The 22,500-nt window shown below is 46.7% G+C and overlaps 2 protein-coding genes across 2 annotated transcripts in view; one reads left to right on the forward strand and one right to left on the reverse strand.

Annotated features, from left to right (window-relative positions):
• Window positions 1-4,148, forward strand: part of pdgfba (platelet-derived growth factor beta polypeptide a) — an 11,003-nt gene extending 6,855 nt beyond the window's left edge. Inside the window, exons 3-7 of the mRNA XM_078079932.1 lie at window positions 574-639; window positions 761-942; window positions 1,027-1,921; window positions 2,021-2,156; window positions 2,521-4,148. Of these exons, the coding sequence (XP_077936058.1) occupies window positions 574-639; window positions 761-942; window positions 1,027-1,921; window positions 2,021-2,148 (1,271 nt within the window). The 3' untranslated portion in view covers window positions 2,149-2,156; window positions 2,521-4,148. The remainder of the gene's footprint in view (window positions 1-573; window positions 640-760; window positions 943-1,026; window positions 1,922-2,020; window positions 2,157-2,520) is intronic.
• Window positions 4,149-19,888: 15,740 nt separating this feature from the next.
• The window catches only part of ncf4 (neutrophil cytosolic factor 4), a 9,538-nt gene continuing 6,926 nt past the window's right edge, over window positions 19,889-22,500 (reverse strand). Inside the window, exons 9-10 of the mRNA XM_078079934.1 lie at window positions 22,417-22,482; window positions 19,889-20,180 (exon numbers count right to left, since the gene is read on the reverse strand). Of these exons, the coding sequence (XP_077936060.1) occupies window positions 19,970-20,180; window positions 22,417-22,482 (277 nt within the window). The 3' untranslated portion in view covers window positions 19,889-19,969. The remainder of the gene's footprint in view (window positions 20,181-22,416; window positions 22,483-22,500) is intronic.

A 22,500-nucleotide genomic window follows, 5' to 3' on the forward strand; every position in this document is an offset into this window, starting at 1 on the left:
CTCCCACGAGTTCATCCATCAACTCGATCCTCACAAGCATTTATATGAAATATGTATTTTCATTAATTCCCCCCTGACACTTATGTGTGTCACCTGGTTACCAGGTAACCGGAGCATTCGTACCCATAACGTTTCCTTTGAATCAGAGAGAATAACCGCGTGACATCGGACAAGCCGAGGTCGGCACAGGACCCTGCACACTGAGGACAACCGTCCCTAAGTAGGCCTTTCCCACAATGCAACGGGTCGCCCGTGGAAGAGGAAGTAGCCGTAACACACAGATTAATGCACGGATACATTAGAGAGTATCTGGCACCGGGCCGTTAATTAGGGCTGAGAGGCAATTAAACACACACACACACACACACGCTGAGCAGGTTATAATTAGCACCGAGGGGCGGCAGCATGAAGTAACGCCGCGTGTGAGAGAACTCATGAGCTATATTTAGCATCTCTCTGACAGCGGCCAGATCGCTGCAGAAAATGGTGAAGAAGTCGGGGGGGCAGACGGCCTGGCGGGTTCCTGCTCGCCGTTCCTCAAATGAATTAACGAGTTTGTGTCTTTGTCTCCAGAGGAGGAAGAAGACGAGCACGACGCGCACGCCAACCACACCCACAGGCGGTTGGGCAGAAGCCTCGGTGGGCCCCGCTTCTATTCCTGTCCCTTCCTGTGTCTTCTAGTCTAATTCCTGATGCCATTTAAAAACTGACCCACCACCTTCTCCCCTTTCTCCCCCCCATCCGCCCCCCCCGCCCACAGTGGAGGCGCAGCAGGCCCAGCAGGCGACGTGTAAAGTGCGGACGGAGGTGATGAAGGTGGAGAGGTCCAGCGCCAACTTCCTGCTGTGGCCGGCCTGCGTGGAGGTGCAGCGCTGCTCGGGCTGCTGCAACACTTGGGTGCTGCAGTGCGTCCCCACCCTCTCCTCCACCCGATACCTGCAGGTATGTGGGATTAGTGCTAATTTAAGCTAAGAGGCTAATCGCTACGATAGGATGTTTTACAAAAGATAATATTCTCTTCTTCAGGTGACAAAGATCCGGTACGTCAACAGGAAAGTCCAATATGAGAAGGCCATCATCTCCGTGGAGGACCACGTCAGCTGCAGGTGCCAACCTCCTTCCTCCCCCTCCGTCCCCATGCAGACCCACCCACGCCCCCTCCCACCTGTGCCGCTGCAGCCTCCGCTGCCTCTCCCCCGGACCGTCCGCCCGGACCCCCCGCCCAAGACCCGCGACTCCAAGGCTGACCTCCATCGCCACGACGACCTGAAGCACAACCAGCAGGCCTACGGGCCCGAGGAGCGCGACCCGGCGGTCGGGCGGTGGCAGCAGGGCGGCTACACCCAGCTGGTGCACTGGACGCACCTGGGGCCCTCCGAGGCCCGGGCGGAGCACAGCGTCATGGGAGGCGGGCCCCCCCAGGCCGGGCACGGGAGCGGGTACGCCGGGAGCCGGGAGGAGAGTGGCGTGCACGCGGAGCACCTGCGCGGGCAGCAACGCCTCCACCGCGGCGGGGCAGAGGATCAAGCGCCGGGGGGGCGGCGCTGGCTGGACGCGCCGCAGTCCGACGCCGGCACGCCGCCCGGCACGCCGCCCGGCACCCCGACTCGGCCGCCCAAGCTTAAATCGAGCCCCGCCTCTCCCGCGGCGTCGGTGACCAGCAGGAGAACAACGGAGGTCACGAGACAGACCGAAGGGAGGGAGGAGAGCGGCTCGGCCAATAGCAGGGACTCTGGGGACGCCGAGCCGGCCAATCGGGGGCCGGACAAAGACTCAGAACAGAGCCGCGGGGTCGGCCATTTAACGGAGGAAGAGAGGAGACACAAAGTTCTGCAGATGATTCAGACGGAGCCGGATCACCGGACCCATTTTCGTCCACATCATCCTCAGCGGAGAACGAAGCCGACCGGCTTTCAAGCAGGTGACGGCCAGAAAGAGCTCCGCCCACCTGCCGCTGTGGTCCCAGCTGCTGGAGGACACGTCTGTGGTAACTCTTTTCCTTCTCCTGGTCCCTCCTCAGGCCTCTCCACCTCGGCCCCCGGCCCGCTCTCGGCCCGCCGGGCGCCGTTCCGCCCAGCGTCGCCTCGGCGCCGCAGGAAGCACAGCAAGCGCATCAGCAAGGCCGCCATGAGGGCCGTGATCATGTAGAGCTGCAGGTGAGAGGAGAGCGATGAGGTGTGGAGAGAATTAAGTCAGGCCTGATATGTATATAGCTATATATCGATTTATATATATATATATATAAATATACACCGTACATCTATTAATATATTTATAATACGGTTTTCTGGCATTTGAAGGTCAACATCTTTACCACTGCTTTAAAATTGACTTTAAAAGACTAAAATGAAGAAAGTATGTCCAGTATTTGTCAATAAATATGTAATTATGTATTAATTATCACATTGTAGTAAAACACTGAGGCAGAGAGAATACTGAACATGGGACGCAGTCAGAAGACATTAAGGAGTTTATTTAAGAGTAAATCAGCTGATTTGCATATCCTGTGACCTCCTACAGGTGAAGCTAAAGCGAGACGACCCGAGTCAAAGCGACGCGGAGGAGACCGTTGGGTGGAGGACGGACCCGAGAGTCGCCGGTCCGACTTCGCTGCTTTCGTCGTCACGGAAACGACCAAAGTGAAATCCCGTCGGGAGGACGTTTTGTTGCGATGCTAAAAGCTGGATTTCATAAATTCGTCAGACTGGGGGCGTCCTCTCACAAGTCGACAGCCATCAACTGGCTGCTGGGATCCTTTGGGTCCACCAATGGAGGACTGGCCTCGGACGTCGACTGAGAAGTCATCATCGGGGGGGGCACATTGGATTCATACGCTGGGACAATCACTGGAAACCGAAGGCCTCGACAGCCTAAAGACGTTACTGTAATCCTTTGAATCAAACGTTATTAACACTGGAGTAACCTACATGTACTGTAGCTACATTTAGCTTTGTGTACTGTAGCATAGCTGTGTGTACTGTAGCCACATGTACTGTAGCGTAGCTATGTGCACTGTACCTATATGTAGCTTCATATACTGCAGCTTCATGTACCTTCATATAGTGTAGCTACATGTAGCTTCATATACTGTAGCTATATGTAGCTTCATATACTGTAGCTATATGTCGCTTCATATACTGTAGCTTCATGTAGCTTCATATACTGTAGCTTCATGTAGCTCCAATTACTGTAGCTACATATATTGTAGCTATATGTAGCTTCATATACTGTAGCTACACATAGCTTCATATACTGTAGCTATATGTAGCTTCATATACTGTAGCTACATGTAGCTTCATATACTGTAGCTACATATATTGTAGCTATATGTAGCTTCATATACTGTAGCGTCATGTAGCTTCATATACTGTAGCTACACATAGCTTCATATACTGTAGCTTCATGTAGCTTCATATACTGTAGCTACATGTAGCTTCATATACTGTAGCTACATATATTGTAGCTATATGTAGCTTCATATACTGTAGCGTCATGTAGCTTCATATACTGTAGCTATATGTCGCTTCATATACTGTAGCTACATGCAGCTTCATATACTGTAGCTTCATGTAGCTTCATATACTGTAGCTACATATACTGTAGCTATATGTAGCTTCATATACTGTAGCTACACATAGCTTCATATACTGTAGCTATATGTAGCTTCATGTTTCAAGAAAACTTTTTAGGGCGGACGCTACGGCCGACGGGGGGAGGGGGCCACGGACGCTACGGCCGACATGTAGCTTCATGTACTGTAGCTTCATATACTGTAGCTACATGTAATGTAGCTTTGTGTACTGTTGCTACATGTAGCTTCATGTACTGTAGCTTAGCTTTGTGTACTGGAACATATCTATAAGCTTGTTTTTTACCCGATCAAAAACAACCAAATGCCTGCCGAGGTCACGCTACCAATGTCCACATTAAAGTCTTAAAGGTCGGGTTGTAGTCAACACTGTGTGTAGAAAAGCTTTACGAAGATGATCTTGTTTCTGGAAGGGGGCAAAAACTTTATTGCTTAACTTATTTTAAAAAAGGAGTCTCAAGTATAATTATTATTGCAGATGGTAATTATTGGTTGAACTGTTACTGTGATGAATGTTATTTTTTTTAAAACAATCAAATAAATGTTCAACAAATAAAAATGTTTGTCTTTCATATTTAGTAATATAAATCTTTGTTTGAATTGCACATTTCATACGGAATATGTGTTTCAAAGTGCAGCCCATTTAAGTATAAATAAAAGCAGAACCTACTTTTTACAAATTGAAGTGGTTGGAAGAAATAAGCACTTAACATTTGAACAATTAAAGAATTAAAAAACCTCCTTCTGCATTTAAAATGAAAATAGAAAAACAAGTAAGCATGTAGGATATGTTTTTAAGTGCTGCTTGACATCTTTGTTAACGCAGTTTGGGAACGAAATGGAAATAAACCAAAAAAAGTCATTTTCAAGGCGTCTTGGTGAATTACAATTAGAGGAACGTAGATCAGAGAGTCTTTGGTATCTGAAACCTCTTAGTCAGTAAAGTAACTTTTGTGTGTGTGTGTGTGTGTGTGTGTGTGTGTGTGTGTGTGTGTGACTCCTGAGCCGGCCTTTGCCTCGTCAGCAGGACTTCCTGTACTCCCGTCACGCACCGCGGAGCAGAAGTCAGTAAGTAACTTACTGACAGAAACGCTGTGGGAAAGTATCGCACGGCGAAGGAGAGACGGGGCACAAGATGAACGACAGAGAGGGAGGAAGAGGAGATGAAAGAAAATATAAAGATAATTAAAGACAGAGCCAACGTCTAAATGTCGTGGCCTCAAACCCCCCCGCTAAGCTAATTCAGCCAGCAGATTCTCCTCTTTAAGCACGAGGACTCATCGAGTTCTTCGAGGTGCTTCAGCTGAGAGATCCCACCTGTGATGTGTAGTGAGATTTATGGACCGGACTGGTATGAATAACACACAAATTCACACAGTGATAATGATTAAAGCACATTCTGCACACCTTCAGCACCTAGCGTGATTTTAAAGAGCCATGATTGGTCGGCCTGCCTTGGAGGGGCGGGACTTAGCCAGCGGTCGCTGTCTGTAGACATTTTGCACGTTGTTGCTTTTGGTGTAAAGTTGGATCCACAGTGCAGGTGATTTAAGAGGAGGAGACTCGATCTGGCGAGAAGGTCCAACGGAGACAAACAGGACTTTCCCCAAGGAGACAACTGTCCAGTGACGTCCACTTCGCTTTAGTACAGTAAAAATACTCACTTTTATGAAACATACCCAGCTAATCTGGTTGCTTAAATGTTTTTGACTTGTTTGCAATTGGGAGTGTTTATAAATGAAGAAAACCTTCAGAATGAGGAAAAGACCTGAAAAGTGTCTTTTTAAAGCCTTGAGATCACGTTGGATGAGAGTTTACAAGGCTGTCATTGTGCTGTTTGAACTATTTTTACAGCATCACAAGTCGTGCCGGAGGCTGTGATGTGACTCGGTGACAAAGGGACCACTACAGTTCACTATTACTATGTATTGTGTATTTCTACACTTCTAACTTTACTAAAAGAGTAAATAAAGCCGATCTGACCTCTTCACATACACACCAATGCACATATTTACATCACACGTCATTTATCTGACGCTTTTATCCAAAGCGACTTACAGGAAACAAACCCAGAAGAACATGAAACAATTAGATTTACATTCTCTGTGGATAAGAGCCGTTGTAAGTACCATTGAAGTGCCACTATTTGTTGTTGTGTTCGTGGATTCAGGTGGAAACAGCTTTGATCATGTGGCTAGTTACTCTTCCGAGGACCAGCTAGCTGTAAGCGCCAGTTAGCATCACATGTAAGCTAACGTTAGCGATTAGCAGCAGGAATCAGGATAACCCTGTTACTCCTATTTCATCTGGGCTTGTTTTCATTCCGGCTTGTCATCGTCCATGTGCTGATGGATGGATGTGCTGATGGATGAATGTGCTGATGGATGAATGTGCTGATGGATGGATGTGCTGATGGATGGATGTGCTGATGGATGGATGTGCTGATGGATGGATGTGCTGATGGATGAATGTGCTGATGGATGGATGTGCTGATGGATGGATGTGCTGATGGATGGATGTGCTGATGGATGGATGTGCTGATGGATGGATGTGCTGATGGATGAATGTGCTGATGGATGGATGTGCTGATGGATGGATGTGCTGATGGATGGATGTGCTGATGGATGAATGTGCTGATGGATGGATGTGCTGATGGATGGATGTGCTGATGGATGAATGTGCTGATGGATGGATGTGCTGATGGATGGATGTGCTGATGGATGGATGTGCTGATGGATGGATGTGCTGATGGATGAATGTGCTGATGGATGGATGTGCTGATGGATGAATGTGCTGATGGATGGATGTGCTGATGGATGGATGTGCTGATGGATGGATGTGCTGATGGATGAATGTGCTGATGGATGGATGTGCTGATGGATGAATGTGCTGATGGATGGATGTGCTGATGGATGGATGTGCTGATGGATGAATGTGCTGATGGATGAATGTGCTGATGGATGGATGTGCTGATGGATGGATGTGCTGATGGATGGATGTGCTGATGGATGGATGTGCTGATGGATGAATGTGCTGATGGATGGATGTGCTGATGGATGGATGTGCTGATGGATGGATGTGCTGATGGATGGATGTGCTGATGGATGGATGTGCTGATGGATGAATGTGCTGATGGATGGATGTGCTGATGGATGGATGTGCTGATGGATGAATGTGCTGATGGATGGATGTGCTGATGGATGGATGTGCTGATGGATGAATGTGCTGATGGATGGATGTGCTGATGGATGGATGTGCTGATGGATGGATGTGCTGATGGATGGATGTGCTGATGGATGAATGTGCTGATGGATGGATGTGCTGATGGATGAATGTGCTGATGGATGGATGTGCTGATGGATGGATGTGCTGATGGATGAATGTGCTGATGGATGGATGTGCTGATGGATGAATGTGCTGATGGATGGATGTGCTGATGGATGGATGTGCTGATGGATGGATGTGCTGATGGATGAATGTGCTGATGGATGAATGTGCTGATGGATGGATGTGCTGATGGATGGATGTGCTGATGGATGGATGTGCTGATGGATGGATGTGCTGATGGATGAATGTGCTGATGGATGGATGTGCTGATGGATGGATGTGCTGATGGACGGCGCCATGCGGACAGCGTGAATTTGATTGGTTGGAGGAGAAGTAGAAACATTTAGCATCCGGAGCGCCACACGCTGCCCTCAGCTGGGCGCCATGCACATTCCACGTGACGGTAGACGAGGATCTTCATGGCCGTGGTTTGTCGTGAATGTTTTCTTCTGACTGTATTGAGAATGTGGCACAACGCAGCGACTTGAATGAAGTGATGAGTGTCTTTAGAAATGAACACAACGGGATCCTGTATTTGCTCATAAAGGCTGAAACGGGTCATTTGGCCGATGCTTTGATAACCGGCCGAAGCGGTTCGGTGTTTCCACCGTTATAACCGTGACGTAGTAGACCTGGGGAGACACTGCAGTCCAATCAGTGGGACGGCAGGTCACGTGATCTGAAGGAACCTTTGATCATATTGTACCGGACGGACATGTTACACATTAAGAGTTTGTCCTTAATGGACATTTTCCCCCTTACATGACTTTTACTTTTATACTTCAAGTAGTTTTGAAACCAGTACTTTTATACTTGAGTTGATACTTTGACTTCTACAGGAGTCGTTTTAAAACCGAGTGTCTGTACTTCTTGAGTAATGAATGTGAAGACTTAAACGCTAACGACAGCACATTTAGCAGCGTATCCCCGACCTTCGCTTCTGTGAGTCGTGACCTCGTCGTACTCACCAGTGATCGGTGACAGAATCCAGAGAAGTCAGCCGGACAGTAAGACACCCGGTTCAACGTGTTTCATCCCAACTGAACAATTGTCCTCTACTTCTGTGTCCTCTCTGTCTCGTCCTTTCGTCCTCCCCGTGTTCCTCCTTGGCGGGTCGTGACCCTGCAGGCGGCTCCTCCAGCCAGCGGCACGTCGGTGTGAGGCCGAGGTGAGCCAAAGTCCAGCCAGGTCACGAGGCCCCGCGGGCCCTCTGCTGCGTCTGTGTGCGTCTGTGTGTGTGTGTGCGCGTGGCTGCGTGCCATACCTGCGGTGCCCCCTGAAGAGTGTGTGCGACTGTGTCCGTGTGTTGTGAAACAAATGGAGAGTGTGTCCTCTGGCACGGCGTCCCTGTGCGAGCCGCTTAATGAGCTGGCAGCTGGCAGCCAATCAGGGACAGCGGCAACCTCCGAGGTCACACCGGAGAGCCGTGTGTCAACGGTGCAGTGGGGTCCGCCCACGTTTGACACACACCCGACAAGCCGCACACACACACACACACACGCACACACACACACCTTGCTGAATCACCACTGTTCCTGTTTATGTGTCTCTCATCCTTTTCACCTGAGGGGAGACACGATCTTATTCCACCTAACATGACTCACAATGGACGAACGCACACACACACACACACACACATGGAGAGTCTCATCAAACTAACTTTTATTTCTGTACATCTCACACATTCCTGCACAATAAGCCCAAATCCATTTTACTCAAAAGGCAAAGCAACAAATGCCAAATAAAAAGGAAAATGACACAAATGTCGTTTTTTGTGACCAAGAAAAATAATCTATTAAGATCAATAGTGAACAATTCATTTTAAAATTATGAAATAAGCTTAATCTGAATCAGAGAGTAAAATATGTACATTTAACTTTCAAATGACATTTACCAATTTGTTACACAAAGCGACTCGTTGGTTCATCAAGTCACGTCTTGTAAACGTGTAGAACATGTTTACAGCGTCTGTTTCTCACTGGGACGATTGTCCAGATGTTCCGCATCTGCCTCAGCGGGGAAGTGAATCTCCCTTCACCCCCTCAACACACACACACACACACACACACACAGACACACGCACACACACACACACACACACACACTGGTGTGGTGCGCTCATGGTGTATTTGCATGGACAGAGCCGGTAGTTTAGTCTCCCTCCCCGTTGCTGTGGGGGGGTCCTGGCTCCTTACGTGGCCTCGCCTGACCCCCCCCACGCCATGACCTCAGCCCGCCCTCGCTCGCACGCACACACACGCATGTGCACTTTATTCTAGACACACATCAGAAGCATAACAACCCTCAGACACCAAGACGACTGGAAGACTCTTTCAGGGTGTCTATCAACTACACCTAACTTTATATGAGCTGAGCTAACTACACCTAACTTTATATGAGCTGAGCTAACTACACCTAACTTCATATGAGCTGAGCTAACTACACCTAACTTTATATGAGCTGAGCTAACTACACCTAACTTCATATGAGCTGAGCTAACTACACCTAACTTTATACGAGCTGAGCTAACTACACCTAACTTTATATGAGCTGAGCTAACTACACCTAACTTCATATGAGCTGAGCTAACTACACCTAACTTTATACGAGCTGAGCTAACTACACCTAACTTTATATGAGCTGAGCTAACTACACCTAACTTCATATGAGCTGAGCTAACTACACCTAACTTTATATGAGCTGAGCTAACTACACCTAACTTTATATGAGCTGAGCTAACTACACCTAACTTTATATGAGCTGAGCTAACTACACCTAACTTTATATGAGCTGAGCTAACTACACCTAACTTCATATGAGCTGAGCTAACTACACCTAACTTTATATGAGCTGAGCTAACTACACCTAACTTTATATGAGCTGAGCTAACTACACCTAACTTTATATGAGCTGAGCTAACTACACCTAACTTTATATGAGCTGAGCTAACTACACCTAACTTTATATGAGCTGAGCTAACTACACCTAACTTTATATGAGCTGAGCTAACTACACCTAACTTTACATGAGCTGAGCTAACTACACCTAACTTTATATGAGCTGAGCTAACTACACCTAACTTTATATGAGCTGAGCTAACTACACCTAACTTTACATGAGCTGAGCTAACTACACCTAATTTTACATGAGCTGAGCTAACTACACCTAACTTTATATGAGCTGAGCTAACTACACCTAACTTTATATGAGCTGAGCTAACTACACCTAACTTTACATGAGCTGAGCTAACTACACCTAACTTTACATGAGCTGAGCTAACTACACCTAACTGTATATGAGCTGAGCTAACTACACCTAACTTTACATGAGCTGAGCTAACTACACCTAACTTTACATGAGCTGAGCTAACTACACCTAACTTTATATGAGCTGAGCTAACTACACCTAACTTTATATGAGCTGAGCTAACTACACCTAACTTTACATGAGCTGAGCTAACTACACCTAACTTTACATGAGCTGAGCTAACTACACCTAACTTTACATGAGCTGAGCTAACTACGCCTAACTTTACATGAGCTGAGCTAACTACACCTAACTTTACATGAGCTGAGCTAACTACACCTAACTTTATACGAGCTGAGCTAACTACACCTAACTCTATATGAGCTGAGCTAACTACACCTAACTTCATATGAGCTGAGCTAACTACACCTAACTTTACATGAGCTGAGCTAACTACACCTAACTTATTATGAGCTGAGCTAACTACACCTAACTTTACATGAGCTGAGCTAACTACACCTAACTGTATATGAGCTGAGCTAACTACACCTAACTTTACATGAGCTGAGCTAACTACACCTAACTTATTATGAGCTGAGCTAACTACACCTAACTTTACATGAGCTGAGCTAACTACACCTAACTTTATATGAGCTGAGCTAACTACACCTAACTGTATATGAGCTGAGCTAACTACACCTAACTTTACATGAGCTGAGCTAACTACAACTAACTTTACATGAGCTGAGCTAACTACACCTAACTTTATACGAGCTGAGCTAACTACACCTAGCTTTATATGAGTCAAGTCAAGTCAAGTCATTTTATTTTGTATAGCCCAGAATCGCAAATTACAAATTTGCCTCAGAGGGCTTTACAGTCTGTACACATACGACATCCTCTGCCCCGAAACCCACCATCGGCACAGGAAAAACTCCCCAAAAAATGAAAAAACCCTTACAAGAGGGAAAAAAGGGAAGAAACCTTAGGGAGAACGTCAGAGGAGGGATCCCACTCCCGGGATGGACAGACTACAATGGATGCCATGTGTACAGAATGAACAATGTATAATACATGCAATTCCTATGACAGAAATGATTCAAGTAATTGTGAGTAGTAAGCCAGGCGCACAGCAGGACCACTGCAGAGGCAACCACCATCAGATAGAACCACCATCCACAGAATCCTGTGGGGAGGGAGAGCACAGAGATTTTAGGAGAGGGTAATGTCGGTTTATGAGTAAAGTAATATGATTAATATCTAAAATAATGATGATGATGATGATGATGATGATGGCAGCAGCAGGCGTCAGCATGGCCACAGTAGGTGTCAGGACCAGGGTCCCGAAGGAACCACGATCTATGGAGACCTGATAGGGGCGAAAGCACAAAAAAAACTCCCGGAAAGAAGCTAAATTAGTCATGTGCATTAATAAAACTTGAATTATGGTAGAAAGAGAGCGTGAGAGAGGAGCTCGGTGTGTCCTAAGAATTCCCCCGGCATTCTAAGCCTATAGCAGCTTAACTAAGGGCTGGTCCGGACTAACCTGAGCCAGCCCTAACTATAGGCAGAATCAAAGAGGAACGTTTTAAGTTTTACTTTAAAAGAGCTAACCGAATCTGCCCCCCGGACTGAAAGTGGAACCTGGTTCCACAAAAGAGGAGCTTGATAACTGAAGGCTCTGGCCCCCAGCCTACTTTTTAAAACCCTAGGAACAACAAGTAACCCAGCATCTATGGAGCGCAGTTGCCTTGTAGGGCAATACGGTGTTACAAGCTCTTGAAGATACAACGGTGCCTCACCAGCAAGTGCCTTGTAGGTGAGGAGAAGTACCTTAAAATCTATTCTTGATTTAACAGGGAGCCAGTGCAGAGAAGTTAATACAGGAGTGATATGATCCCTTTTCTTAGTTCTTGTTAATACACGTGCTGCAGCATTCTGAATCAGCTGGAGAGGCTTAAGAGATTTATAAGAGCAGCCTGATAACAAAGAATTACAGTAGTCCAGTCTGGAAGTGACAAACGCATGAACTAATTTTTCTGCATCACTTTGAGACAGGAAGTTCCTGATTTTTGATATGTTACGTAGATGAAAATAGGCAGTCCTTGAAGTCTTCTTTATATGCGAGTTGAAGGTCATATCCTGGTCGAAGAGAACTCCCAGATTCCTGACGGTGCTGCTGGGTACCAGAGCAATTCCATCCATAAAAACTGTATCACGCGACAGCTGGCTTCGAAGGCGCTCTGGGCCTATCAGGATAACTTCCGTTTTTTCTGAGTTTAGCATCAGGAAGTTGCCGGTCATCCAAGTTTTGATGTCTCCAAGACATTCTTGGAGTCTAACTAACTGGTCCGTCTCTTCTGGCTTGATCGACAGATACAGTTGAGTATCGTCTGCATAACAATGGAAGTTTATGTGGTGTTTCCTGATAAGATCGCCCAAAGGAAGCATATAGAGGGTAAATAAAATCGGTCCAAGTACAGAACCTTGTGGGACTCCGTGACCAACATTGGTGGTCTTTGAGGATTCACCGTTTACAAGCACAAACTGGGATCGGTCCGATAGGTAGGATTTAAACCAGCTGAGTGCAGTTCCTTTGATACCAATTAAATGTTCTAGTCTCTGCAACAGGATACAATGGTCTATGGTATCAAATGCGGCACTGAGGTCCAGCAAGACAAGAAAAGAGATGAGTCCTTGGTCCGATGCAAGTAGAAGATCATTCGTAATTTTCACCAGTGCTGTTTCTGTACTGTGATGCACTCGGAATCCGAGTGCATCACATGAGCTGAGCTAACTACACCTAACTTTATACGAGCTGAGCTAACTACACCTAACTTCATATGAGCTGAGCTAACTACACCTAACTTTATACGAGCTGAGCTAACTACACCTAACTTCATATGAGCTGAGCTAACTACACCTAACTTTATATGTATAAGTATTGTAGCACTATTATTTTCTGACAGCTCTTATGATGAAGGTCACACTTCAGTGAGGAACCTTCTTGAGCAGAAGGAGTCTTCCACCACAGACCAGGTCTCCTTTAAATCTGTTGAGGCTAAATTAGGAGAATTCACACAATGCTTGTGAGTCAAGTCTGAAGACTTATGAGTCAGATCTGATAAGAGGCCTAAAGGTTTTAGCCCTCAAATGTTTCTTTGAATGACCTAATTTTCCAAAACCTTTAGACTCAGATCAGAAGGTCCTCAGACTCCACCAGTCCTCCTCGCTCCGGTTGTCACCATTAGCTCGTCTCACAATAGCTCCGCCCTCAGGTTCTCCCTCAAAACCTCCTTTGTGTACGATGGTTTCACCGCGCAGACGTTCCGTATCTCTGTTGTTATCAACTCTTTTCACAGGGTTCTGCTCGGTGTTCTGACCCCGGTTCTTCTGGGGCTTCGAGGGTTCTGCTTGTGGTTCTGCTCTGCGTTCTGGGCGGACCTCCTGCTCGCTCTAATAATCCCTGAAGAGAGAGTTCATGGTCAGTCGCTCATTAACCTGATTCCTGAGCCCTGGGAGCCGGAGGCGGCGTATCCACGGGGCCGCGGCGAGTATTTTAAGAAGCAGTTTGTTTGTGCCCCTGGTTACGGTAACCAGGCGTGCGCTCATTGAAGCTTTTACAGAAGTGAAAGGGGAAGTGCTGAGGTCCATCTGTTCCTCCCTCCTGGACTCACGAGTGTTTTTCTGTCCCTTTGTGCTGAGTGCGGCAACATCTCACACCGACTCACATCCTCAAAACACTAAACACACAAACACTTACTGACGCTCTCTCGTGCACAAGTTTCTCCATTAATGTTTTTGTGGCGGAATAACCGAGGATAACCTCAACCATCTTCCCCGGGCCGAATAGTGAGTAAGGACACGGGGACATTATAACTATAATTATAATAATAACTTAATGTAGCACCTAAACACCTCTAAAAGTGATACAAGTGAGATAATAAAAACAGAAAGAACGACAACAAGAGAACCAGCCGATGCAACACAAATGAATCAAATCAAACAGTTTATTAAACTGAGGAGGTAAAGCTGTGAGGATCCTGGAGGTCTTTGGGGTCAATGGGGTCTTTGGGCTCCTCTCTAATCCAGGAGCAGGTCTACAAACCCGGTTACATCTAACTTTAATTATCATCCAGAGTAATTTACTTTTATATCTGCTGAGCATCAAGTCTCTACGGGAAAGATCTGCTCGTCATCAAAAAGGCAAATAACTGAGTGACAAAAGGGGGCGGAGTCAAGAACAACTGAACACAAGACCTTTAAAGATGAACTAGATGTTAGATCACCTCCCATCAGTCCATTATGATCTCTGTTTTAGTATCAAACTGCGACGTAAAAACGTTTTCTTTATTTCATTATGCAGTATTTTTTTTACCTTTTTTTTATAAATACAGTATAAAGTTCTCTCTTTTCTCTCCATCAACTCCCTCAAAAGAGTTTTACGGTCAGAACGTGTTTTTTTGTGTCTGTTCAGATCCTGACGCTTTGCAGAAGGGAGCGAGAGACGAAATATGTGGTAGCATGTGCACGCTAGCTCGCTGCTGCCAGAGTACATCCCTACTGCCTGCATGTGTTTGCACAGAGTAGCACTGTGTGAATGCGCACGTGTGTGCGTGTGTGTGCGTGAGTGTGTCTTTTACAGAGACAGGAAGTGCTGCCATGGCGACTGGAGGAAAACACAGGAAGGGCAAACGTGCCTCAATATCAACGGTGTTCTTCTGGCAGAGAGTCGGAGAGAGAACAATGAGACGGAGAGGAGGAGCATGATGAAGATGAGGATGGAGAAGAGTTCTGCCTCACATCAAACCAATAAATATCAGATCAGAAGGAAATGTGACGTTTTAGTGGAAGAAACGTTCGGAAGTTCCGCGAAACTTCAAAAAACAATGAGCGAGGTTACCATGACGACGTCCTGTGACTCCTCAGATCCCAACCTGCTCCCCCTACTTATTATCTACTAGTGATGAGCGAGGTGAGAGGATCACATGACAGAGATCACATGACTCCAATGTCTCTGCATCGACTCCTCCTCTCCTCTCCTCCTCTTCTCCTTCCTACGCTCCTCTCCTCTCCTCCTCCCCTCCTCTACTCCTCCTCCTCTCCTTCCTCCTCTCCTCCTCCTCCTCCTCCTGTCCTCCTCCTCCTTTCCTCCTCTCCTTCTCCCCTTCCTCCTCCTCCTCCTCTCCTCCCCTTCCTCCTCTCCTCCTCCTCCTTTCCTCCTCTCCTTCTCCCCTTCTTCCTCTCCTCTCCTCCTCCTCTCCTTCCTCCTCTCCTCCTCTCTCCTCTCCTCCTCCTCTCCTTCCTCCTCCCCTCCCCTCTCCTCCTCTCCTCCTCCTCTCCTCCTCCTCCTTTCCTCCTCTCCTTCTCCCCTTCCTCCTCCTCCTCCTCTCCTCCCCTTCCTCCTCTCCTCCTCCTCCTTTCCTCCTCTCCTTCTCCCCTTCTTCCTCTCCTCTCCTCCTCCTCTCCTTCCTCCTCTCCTCCTCTCTCCTCTCCTCCTCCTCTCCTTCCTCCTCTCCTCCTCTCTCCTCTCCTCCTCCTCTCCTTCCTCCTCCCCTCCCCTCTCCTCCTCTCCTCCTCTCCTTCCTCCTCTCCTCCTCCTCTCCTTCCTCTCCTCCTCTCCTCCTCCTCTCCTCCTCTCGTTCCTCCTCCCCTCTCCTCCTCTCCTCCTCCTCTCCTTCCTCCCCTCCCTTCCCCTCTCCTCCTCCCCTCCTCTCCTTCCTCCACAGGAAACACACTCAAGCTATTGAAGGATGTTTCCACGCAGCTGATTTATTCCCCTCATCGTCTCATCTTCACCCTGTGACTTCACACACTGATGATGTCATCACGACATCTGCAAAAAGCCCCCGACTGCAGATGGACAGATAGACCCCCCCCCCCCCCCCTCCAAGAGCTGCTCCGTTGTTGAACCGCTTCAATAAGATCAACTTATTTAACGTCACCAGCAGCCAATAAAATAATGGGATTTTAATAAAGACATTGAAAATGTGTCTACATTCAGATATAAACCCCCCTTTAAATATCACATGTATTATTATGTGTTGTCATTAATCACATACTTGTTTGCTCCTTTGATGTGTTTAGATGAATTTTTACTGGATATTGCGTTTTATTTTTCAGTAATTATCAGAATAAACTCATTTTCAATGTGTTTTAGTTGATTATGAATAATAATTAATAATAATAATTGAATTATACTGTGGAAGCATCACACACAGACACACACACACACACACACATAATCACCGTTCACACCTTTGTCACTTTGTCCTCAGCTTGTGTGGATGAAGGGATGAAGATGACGAGGGTGAAGATGATGGGGAGGACGAAGAGGATGAAGATGTGCTCACAGTCACCTGACAGCGTACCGAGGTGGATCAGCGGCGCCCCCCTGTGGCGAGTCAAGTCAAACTGCCACCTCGACGTTTAGAACCAATCAGCATGCAGAACTTTGACTGGCGGTTACGTTTGGCGGCTCCAGGGTCAGCAGGTGTGATTCAGCACCTTTGAGTCGCACGTTTCTTGTGATGGAAACATTTAGAACCCACTCAAAGGAGCTCTTTCATCTGAGGGGTGTTTTAATAACGAATGCTGACATATATGTTGATGACAGCTTCAAACCTCCTCATGGGGGCATTAATCCTCCGCACCTTGTGATGTAAATGTGTTGTACCCCCCCGCCGTCGTACCGTCCGCCCCCTGTTCTTTCTTTGCTCGGGCTCCGTCTCCCGCTGTGTGTTGACCAAAGCTGTGATGAAAACATCACACTGTCTGAGCAAGTTAGTAACAGCTACATATTATGTAACGATTACATGGAACCTTCCTACTAACAAACAGAGAAGGTGTGAGAAATATAGCATTTTGTACTTAGTACAACACAATGTTTAAATAATAATTAAAGTTTCAAGTCATAAACATGGGTAACTGACTGGGTAACACTGTGGTAGAGACCTGTCAATCAGCGTGTAGCCCCGCCCCAAATCGCCCCCTGCTTTATGGTCTGTTTGACTCTAAATGGACCAGAATTCACTAAATGAACATCATGTTGTGTTGAAGACTTGAGACTAGAGGCTGAGACATAAACTCATGTTTACAATGTTTACTGAGGGAATAAATCCAGAGAGAAGTAGAGTCATTTCCTCATAGACGTCTATGGGAGCAGAGGAGTCGCCCCCTGCTGGTCACTACAGAGAAGTAGAGTAATTTCCTCATAGACGTCTATGGGAGCAGAGGAGTCGCCCCCTGCTGGTCACTACAGAGAAGTAGAGTCATTTCCTCATAGACGTCTATGGGAGCAGAGGAGTCGCCCCCTGCTGGTCACTACAGAGAAGTAGAGTCATTTCCTCATAGACGTCTATGGGAGCAGAGGAGTCGCCCCCTGCTGGTCACTGCAGAGAAGTAGAGTCATTTCCTCATAGACGTCTATGGGAGCAGAGGAGTCCCCCCCTGCTGGTCACTACAGAGAAGTAGTCATTTCCTCATAGACGTCTATGGGAGCAGAGGAGTCGCCCCCTGCTGGTCACTACAGAGAAGTAGAGTCATTTCCTCATAGACGTCTATGGGAGCAGAGGAGTCGCCCCCTGCTGGTCACTACAGAGAAGTAGAGTCATTTCCTCATAGACGTCTATGGGAGCAGAGGAGTCGCCCCCTGCTGGTCACTACAGAGAAGTAGAGTCATTTCCTCATAGACGTCTATGGGAGCAGAGGAGTCGCCCCCTGCTGGTCACTACAGAGAAGTAGAGTCATTTCCTCATAGACGTCTATGGGAGCAGAGGAGTCGCCCCCTGCTGGTCACTACAGAGAAGTAGAGTCATTTCCTCATAGACGTCTATGGGAGCAGAGGAGTCGCCCCCTGCTGGTCACTACAGAGAAGTAGAGTCATTTCCTCATAGACGTCTATGGGAGCAGAGGAGTCGCCCCCTGCTGGTCACTACAGAGAAGTAGAGTCATTTCCTCATAGACGTCTATGGGAGCAGAGGAGTCGCCCCCTGCTGGTCACTACAGAGAAGTAGTCATTTCCTCATAGACGTCTATGGGAGCAGAGGAGTCGCCCCCTGCTGGTCACTACAGAGAAGTAGAGTCATTTCCTCATAGACGTCTATGGGAGCAGAGGAGTCGCCCCCTGCTGGTCACTACAGAGAAGTAGAGTCATTTCCTCATAGACGTCTATGGGAGCAGAGGAGTCGCCCCCTGCTGGTCACTACAGAGAAGTAGTCATTTCCTCATAGACGTCTATGGGAGCAGAGGAGTCGCCCCCTGCTGGTCACTACAGAGAAGTAGAGTCATTTCCTCATAGACGTCTATGGGAGCAGAGGAGTCGCCCCCTGCTGGTCACTACAGAGAAGTAGAGTCATTTCCTCATAGACGTCTATGGGAGCAGAGGAGTCGCCCCCTGCTGGTCACTACAGAGAAGTAGTCATTTCCTCATAGACGTCTATGGGAGCAGAGGAGTCGCCCCCTGCTGGTCACTACAGAGAAGTAGAGTCATTTCCTCATAGACGTCTATGGGAGCAGAGGAGTCGCCCCCTGCTGGTCACTACAGAGAAGTAGAGTCATTTCCTCATAGACGTCTATGGGAGCAGAGGAGTCGCCCCCTGCTGGTCACTACAGAGAAGTAGTCATTTCCTCATAGACGTCTATGGGAGCAGAGGAGTCGCCCCCTGCTGGTCACTACAGAGAAGTAGAGTCATTTCCTCATAGACGTCTATGGGAGCAGAGGAGTCGCCCCCTGCTGGTCACTACAGAGAATGCAGCTTTAACTGATGTTGGCTTCGCTTTTCATAATGCTGCCAGGGTAACAGACGCATCAAATTGTGACTGTTTACAAAATCGCTCTATATTTAGGGAGATTTAGTCACTATAACATGTATAAAACACTCTTGAGTTTATTATCTGAAGGTATGTATACACAACTTCTTCTTATGACATGAAATGATGATTCTTTCACATTTGCAACAGTCAAAGATAAAAAAAATAGGACTAAACTACTATGTGTACAAATTGTAGCACTTAAATTGTACTTGTAACGTCACTCATCTATAGCAAATTGTAAATCTGCTTATTTAAGGAAATTGCACTTTCTTGTTCTCCAGAGTTTGTACCCTATGGTTGAAGGCACTTATTGTACATTGCTTTGGATAAAAGCGTCCGCTAAATGACATGTAATGTAACGTAATGTAATATGTGAATGAGTAAATAGGGACGTGATTATAGGTTAAGATGTACGACGGCAAAGACCAATGTGGGTCATTAAATTGCGGCCAAAGGTCGATTGGAGAACCAGCGACTCGGGCCTTTTGTTACAATGGCCGACACGCGACAGGACTCCAACACACAGCGGGAATAGAACATGAAACAAGAATATTATTATATGATTACATATATTTAGGCACAAGGTAAAGCTTACCTGCCAAGATTTAGATGGTCGATGGAACTTTTGTGTACTATTGTTAAATAGTAAGACACCAGCAGCTGATTAGCTTAGCATAGCATACAGGCCTATGCAAAAGGAGAAAAATAACTTATATATATATCTATATCTCATCAAATATCCGAGAGCTTTCCGAGCCCAACAGGAACCCAAGAGTGATGAAGTGTGCGCTTAAGATAACTCGGTAAGCTTAGCACAATGGCTAATCTAGCGCATGGAAGCTAACCCACTGACGTTAGCACAGAGATAAATAATTCTAAATAAATAAATGAAAACAATGTGACTCCAAAGTGTAAAACGTGTATTAAGTTGTTTTATTGGGGAGTGAATGGACACAGCAGTGAGTATGACAGCGGCACGGACGCCACTGGCTCTCAGGCCTCGGCAGCGCGGTACACGGAGAGGTCGCGGGCCAGGGTCACGTACAGTTCCCATGGAAACTGATTGACAGGTCTGTTGACCTTCCCACGCCGACCTCTGCTCTCTCTGACCATCAGCTGGACGTCCTCGTCGTCCAGGAGGCGGATGAGGTCGCCCTCGGGGTCGCGGTAGTTCAGGGCGATGTCGTCCACCTTGAAGATGTTCCTGGGAGGGGGGGGGGGGGGGGGGGGGGGGTCAGGACTTTAGACGCTTCCACTTTATGCCTTAATTCATTTGACCAAAGGAAGAAGAATTCATAAAATGTCTCAAACACATAAAATAAAGTTGTTCTGTTCAGCTTTTGCTTCTTATGTGTGCGAGAAAAACATCATCTCTCTGTGTCCTTCATCAGGGTTTGTACTTTTGAGGGTTCTTATTAATTCTGAGAGAACAAACACGTTCAGGTTTCCTTTCATTTCAAGTGGTTGATTACTTTAATGCTAAAAGCAATAAAAGATTTTTAATGAAGACATTTAACGGAGGAACGATTGCACCACTCATCCAGAGCAGGAAATGACTTCCCCCACATGGCCTTTGCTGATATTACCTTTTAATTGAAATGTTTGCTGAGGGATTTTACCCAAGAAAAAACACCTAAACAATGAGAACAAATACACACAGACACACTCACACAGAGACAAAGACACGGAGAGACAAAGACACGGAGAGACAAAGACACGGAGAGACAAAGACACGGAGAGACAAAGACACGGAGACCCCCAAAAGAGATGCACCTTAAATGTTCCACTCCATAGATCCTCAAAGATGAGACGTGTCTCTCAGCCAGTGAGAGCGAGAAGACACCTGGGTGAAGACATCTAAGGGCCGGTGTGTAGGACTTATTGATCTGTCTGGATAATGTTAATAATGCAAACACTTTGACTCTTGTTTTCACCCCATTGGAGGTTATTCTAATATTTTGGTCGCCAAACACCTCTTTTCACTTTTGGTTGTTAAAAACAAAAAGCTGAGCTCGAGCCGAGAAACCGTACGGTGACGTTGCCATGACAACGTGCGCTTCTCATATTTGTGTCTCTGGGCTGCTGTGGAGACACGGCTTGTTCTTTATGCTCAGGTGCCTCCACACCTTTAATCCTCCTTTAATGCTTCACACTGGCCCTTAAGATCACACAGGAGACCAAATGTGCACTAATCAAAAAGGTCATGTGATCAGATTCACTGGTTTTTGTCCCCCGTTAGCAGCGCTAAGCTACATTAAAAACTCCATCCATCGGCTCCTCAGGGCTGGATAGTCCCGAGCAGAGAGGAAACAATAATGAGCAGATGAAATGGTGGATGGGGGGCTAATCACCGTAGCACTCGCCTCCCCAGATTACCAGATAATGAGACGGAGAGGGAGGGGGGCATTTGACAAATGGTGATGATGGGCTAATTTGCAGGAGCCGTTACATCACGCTCACAGAATCATCAACTTTTCAATCACAGGGTCGACGGTTTGAACCCGCGTGTCCATGTGTCCTTGGGCAAGACACTTCAACCCCACATCGCTCCTGTAGCTTGACGACAGTGTGAATGTTAGTGACTGTGTGGTCGCTGCCGTCAGCAGGGTGAGAATGATGTCATGTCGGGTCAACACGCTTTGGGTGGTTGACTAGAAAACGACAAGTACAGCCCATTTACATTCACCAGTACACGTATGATGTTCAGCAGCACACGTATGATGTTCACCAGCACACGTATGATGTTCAGCAGCACACGTATGATGTTCACCAGTACACGTATGATGTTCAGCAGCACACGTATGATGTTCACCAGGACACGTATGATGTTCAGCAGCACACGTATGATGTTCACCAGTACACTTATGTTCATCACTACCTGTATGATGTTCATCAGTACACGTATGATGTTCACCAGTACACATATGTTCATCAGTACACGTATGATGTTCATCAGTACACGTATGATGTTCACCAGTACACGTATGATGTTCACCAGTACACTTATGTTCATCACTACATGTATGATGTTCACCAGTACACGTATGTTCATCAGTACACGTATGATGTTCACCAGTACACGTATAATGTTCACCAGTACACGTATGTTCATCAGTACATCAGTAGACAGAGTGACATTCCACATGATACAAACCTTCTCTTGGTGGTTCGTTTCACGTTCCCATTACTTCATCACATAGCATCACATTCCATATCAGGGCTTTTTGGAAGGTGCAGTATCCCCCTCCTCCTCCTACAGTCAACTCTTAACACCCACAGAGTGTCGATCCTCTCGATGGTTGTTTCCCAGCACGGAATGAAAACTCACTTTTTAAAAAGGCCCAATCCTTTGTTTCTCCCCAAAAAGCATCTCAATTGTTAAATACAAAGAATAAAGAGACGGTGGTAGCGAGTTACATAAAAGGTGCAGAAACACCCACCTCATCTGAGAGAGAAGGTCCTTGTACGCCGGCTGGATGCTGAGGTCCTCCTGCACACACACATCCCTGCGGGGAGAAACACGG

Source organism: Gasterosteus aculeatus, chromosome 9 (assembly GCF_964276395.1).
Source record: "Gasterosteus aculeatus chromosome 9, fGasAcu3.hap1.1, whole genome shotgun sequence".
In the NCBI taxonomy this organism is placed as follows: Eukaryota; Metazoa; Chordata; class Actinopteri; order Perciformes; family Gasterosteidae; genus Gasterosteus; species Gasterosteus aculeatus.